A 3,532-nucleotide genomic window follows, 5' to 3' on the forward strand; every position below is an offset into this window, starting at 1 on the left:
GTTCGGAAGTGCGGCTGTGGCTACTACTACTACCCACTGCCTCCTGGTGCTGAGTACTGTGACTACAACAAGCAGCCTGCATGGGGTAAGAGCAGAACTGTCCTTGTGGAAGAACACCTTCCTACAGCAGTCACTGATTACATGACTCCATAGATTTGCCCTTCTACTTTATGCCTGCTTCCTGCTTAGACTAATTCCTCACATCACAGAATCCAGCCAGGTGGCATCCATGTATTTGCATGGATATCAAGTTAGTGCATAAAAGTCTTGATGCTATCAAGCATCCTTTTATTAAGAACATTAATACAGGGCCAAGCTCTTTCTTGTTACCAGTATTGGTGGCTGTGCTTGTGTAAGACAAAGCTCTGAATAACTTCACTTGGTTTTCTGCTTGGCCTGTCCTCAGCAACCTTTTCAGGTTGGCCTGTCCTCCCCCTTAGAGGGGAGGTACCTCCACTGCACACAAGTGATTAACTCAGCCATCTGGAACCATTCCAAAGTGAGAGTGAGCCAAAAATAGGTCTCTCAGAGAGTGCTGTGTGCTTGGGAAAGCCAAGGTGAGGGCAGAGGGTTTGGTAGCCTCCCATTTCCTGAGGAAGTGTCTGAGTGTGTTCTGTTTCTTTCACCAGGTCACTGCTTTTACCAGCTATACAACAGGCTCAGAAACCATCACCTCAACTGCTTTGAGCAGTGTCCCAAGCCCTGCCGGTAGGTCACGAAAGCAGAGAGCACTAAATGCCAGCTTACAGAGGAAAATTCCAGTGGAAATGTTGGCAATTTAGTGGAAAATATGTGGACCCACTGGCATTTTCTGAAGCAGAGATTTCAGTTGGATGCTTGCACTCCAGTGCTGAGAAAGGAGAAAGGTGACCGCATTAGGCAAACTAAAGAAGAGCTTTGTGAGTGCAGGACAGCAGAAGGAAACTGTTTTCATCACACTGAGATGTTCTATCAAACCCAAACCAAATTGTTTGTGTCAGTTTTTATCTCTGTTACTTTTCTTGGTTCACCTTTTTTATTGTAGGTCAGCTTCAGAATGGAAAGACATAATTTTAAAGCAAAATATCAAATACTTCGGGTTTGAATGTGTCAAAGAAAAGTTGTCAGGATTTGGGAACTGTTCTGGTTTTCCTCCTGACCTGAGCAGTTTTCAGGCAACCTCTGGCTTTATTTTCTAAGCTGACCTACAAGCTTCTCCCAGTGTCTCAGAACTTCTGCTCTGAGCAAGTAGTTCCCATTGTCAAACTCCTTCGTGTATTCACTGTTAAATGCCAAGAGTCATAGTGATCACAATCTCCATTTTTATCTTGTCAGGGAATCACTGTACAAGGTATCTGCTGGGACAGCCAAATGGCCATCAGCGAAGTCTCAGGTAGTGCATACAAACAACTGCTGTGTTTAGAGGGGATGCTGTGTTTACTGTGCCTGGTGGAACATTCAGGGTGCAAACAGTGAGCCAGGCCACAGCAATGGAAGTGGCAAATAGAGCAAACTGGTCCAAAACCTGGGCCCAACCTTGTAGTGAAGATGCCAGACTAAAGTGCTAGAGAGGTACATTCAATTCCAGTTCTCATCCAAACTTCTTTGTGACCTTAAGCAATTCATCTCACTGCCTCAGGTCCCACCTACGAACTGGTGTTAATGACTTTCTGCTTCCAGTGGGTGTTGTGGTATAACAACTCATCACTGCTTGTGAGGTGCTGCAGGGCTACAATGGTAACTGTGAGTCAGCAGATGACCTCTTGCCATGTCTCATGTTATAATGTTAAATGGGCATTAAGGCTGTAGGACTGGGTAATTAACTCATGTGAAAGAGGTGATAATGTAGATGTAAGTACAACCAATACATTTGGAGAGAGGAAATGATTTGGTGACATTGCCATTAAGGGCAGAATTTAAGAGCCAGAGTACTACACACAACTAAAATATCAGTGTGTATTTCCTTGCTATTGTGGCAAACACAGTTACTATTTGATAGCTATCACTATATGTTATAAACTAATGATTTACATCCTTTGTTACTACTTGCAACAGCCACTTTATTGCTTATAAAATCTACATTTGCAAAGTATTAAACATACTCAGAAGGCAGATTGACAGTAACATACCTGTACTCTGCTGCAGGACTGGGTCCGCCAAGCTCTGAGGCATCAGAATGGATATAACTCCACCAGCAACAGGTCAGTCACTGTGAGAAGGTGCTCCTCTTAAAGCATCTGGATTAACTCTTCATCCTTACAGGATGTGTAGGCTGGAAAGGGAAGACAAGAGGAAAATGGACAGGGTCATCCAGTGAATTTCCCATCTTTGCTCACAGCACTGTGGGACAGTCACTTCTGTAACCTTTCCCTAAGCTTACGTTAAAGACCCTCAGGAAGAAAGCCTGAGTGGTGAGATGAGAGTGCCAGACCTACCTTCCACCAGGTGAATGAGGTGGACATCCCACCATTGCTAACTGCTCCCTTTCTCCCATACAGGAAGGATATTGCCAAGGTGACAATCTTCTACCAGCAACTGAACTACCAGTCTGTGAACGAGTCTCCTTTACTCACAGTAGGTTGCACTACATCAGCTGAAAACGTAGTTACTTGTCACTACTCATGGTATGCTGTGTGGGGTTGGAGGGAGGGTTATCTACAGCCCCCTGAGATTATTCTTCTTAAAGAAGAGAGTGAAAATGTCCCATTTTACACAACCACACAGAATTCCTTCCCAAATGGCAGGCAGCTAACTGACCTGCTGGCGATACACAGTAATTCCATGTTCCCAGAGCTCTGCTGTGTTTGATAAACACAACCTTTTGATTCTTTCCTCAGGAGAATCTACTTCTGTCCAGCATGGGAAGCCAGTGGAGCCTCTGGTTTGGATCCTCAGTGTTGTCTGTAGTTGAAATGTTTGAGCTGCTCATAGACACACTCGTCTTATCTCTTCTCTTCTGCTACCAAAGGTTCAGGTCAAGGAAGACAATGAACGTAGCTCACACTCCTGCCATCCCCAGTGTGAGCTTGACCCTAGAGAACTACCGAGTTGTGCAGGAAGAAGTTGCAAAAGGTGATGATTCTGCTCATCCTCATCCTTCTGGAGTCACTGTTGCCATGAAGGAGGGAGACCTGCGTCTTCACCCATTCTCCAGCAAGCTGGAAATGCCAGAGCATTGCCCAGATGTGGTGCTTAATGGATTTAGATACATGAAGGACAGCACTTTGGAAGGGGAAGTGAATAGCTAAGGATATGTTTGTGTGCACAGGGAAGTGGGAGACTTGGAACTCTCCTAATGCTCAGGTGCTGTCAGGAAAGTTGCAAACAGAAACATTCTGTGAGCACTGAACAGCACACTGAGAGCTTGGCAATCCTCCTTCAGCTATTACAAGTTCATTACTAAACCATTCATGTGGCCTGGATTCAGGCATCATGCAATGTTCTTTCATTCCTAATGAGTGTCCAGGGAGGGGAGAACTTCTCCTCTCTGGGACAGTTGTGGAATCCTCATAAAAGCCTATTCATAGCTTTTAACTTCTAAAGCCTTGTGAGG

General features: G+C 44.9%; 1 protein-coding gene across 1 annotated transcript in view; it reads left to right on the forward strand.

The window, feature by feature from the left end:
- LOC104403047 (amiloride-sensitive sodium channel subunit alpha-like) overlaps nucleotides 1–3,227 on the forward strand; it is an 8,825-nt gene extending 5,598 nt beyond the window's left edge. The window contains exons 8-13 of the mRNA XM_010011080.1: nucleotides 1–85; nucleotides 630–708; nucleotides 1,315–1,372; nucleotides 2,125–2,180; nucleotides 2,478–2,553; nucleotides 2,817–3,227. Of these exons, the coding sequence (XP_010009382.1) occupies nucleotides 1–85; nucleotides 630–708; nucleotides 1,315–1,372; nucleotides 2,125–2,180; nucleotides 2,478–2,553; nucleotides 2,817–3,227 (765 nt within the window). The remainder of the gene's footprint in view (nucleotides 86–629; nucleotides 709–1,314; nucleotides 1,373–2,124; nucleotides 2,181–2,477; nucleotides 2,554–2,816) is intronic.
- The last annotated feature ends 305 nt before the right edge of the window (nucleotides 3,228–3,532 follow it).

The sequence above is a fragment of the Nestor notabilis genome, unplaced genomic scaffold (assembly GCF_000696875.1).
Source record: "Nestor notabilis isolate BGI_N333 unplaced genomic scaffold, ASM69687v1 scaffold473, whole genome shotgun sequence".
NCBI lineage: Eukaryota > Metazoa > Chordata > Aves > Psittaciformes > Psittacidae > Nestor > Nestor notabilis.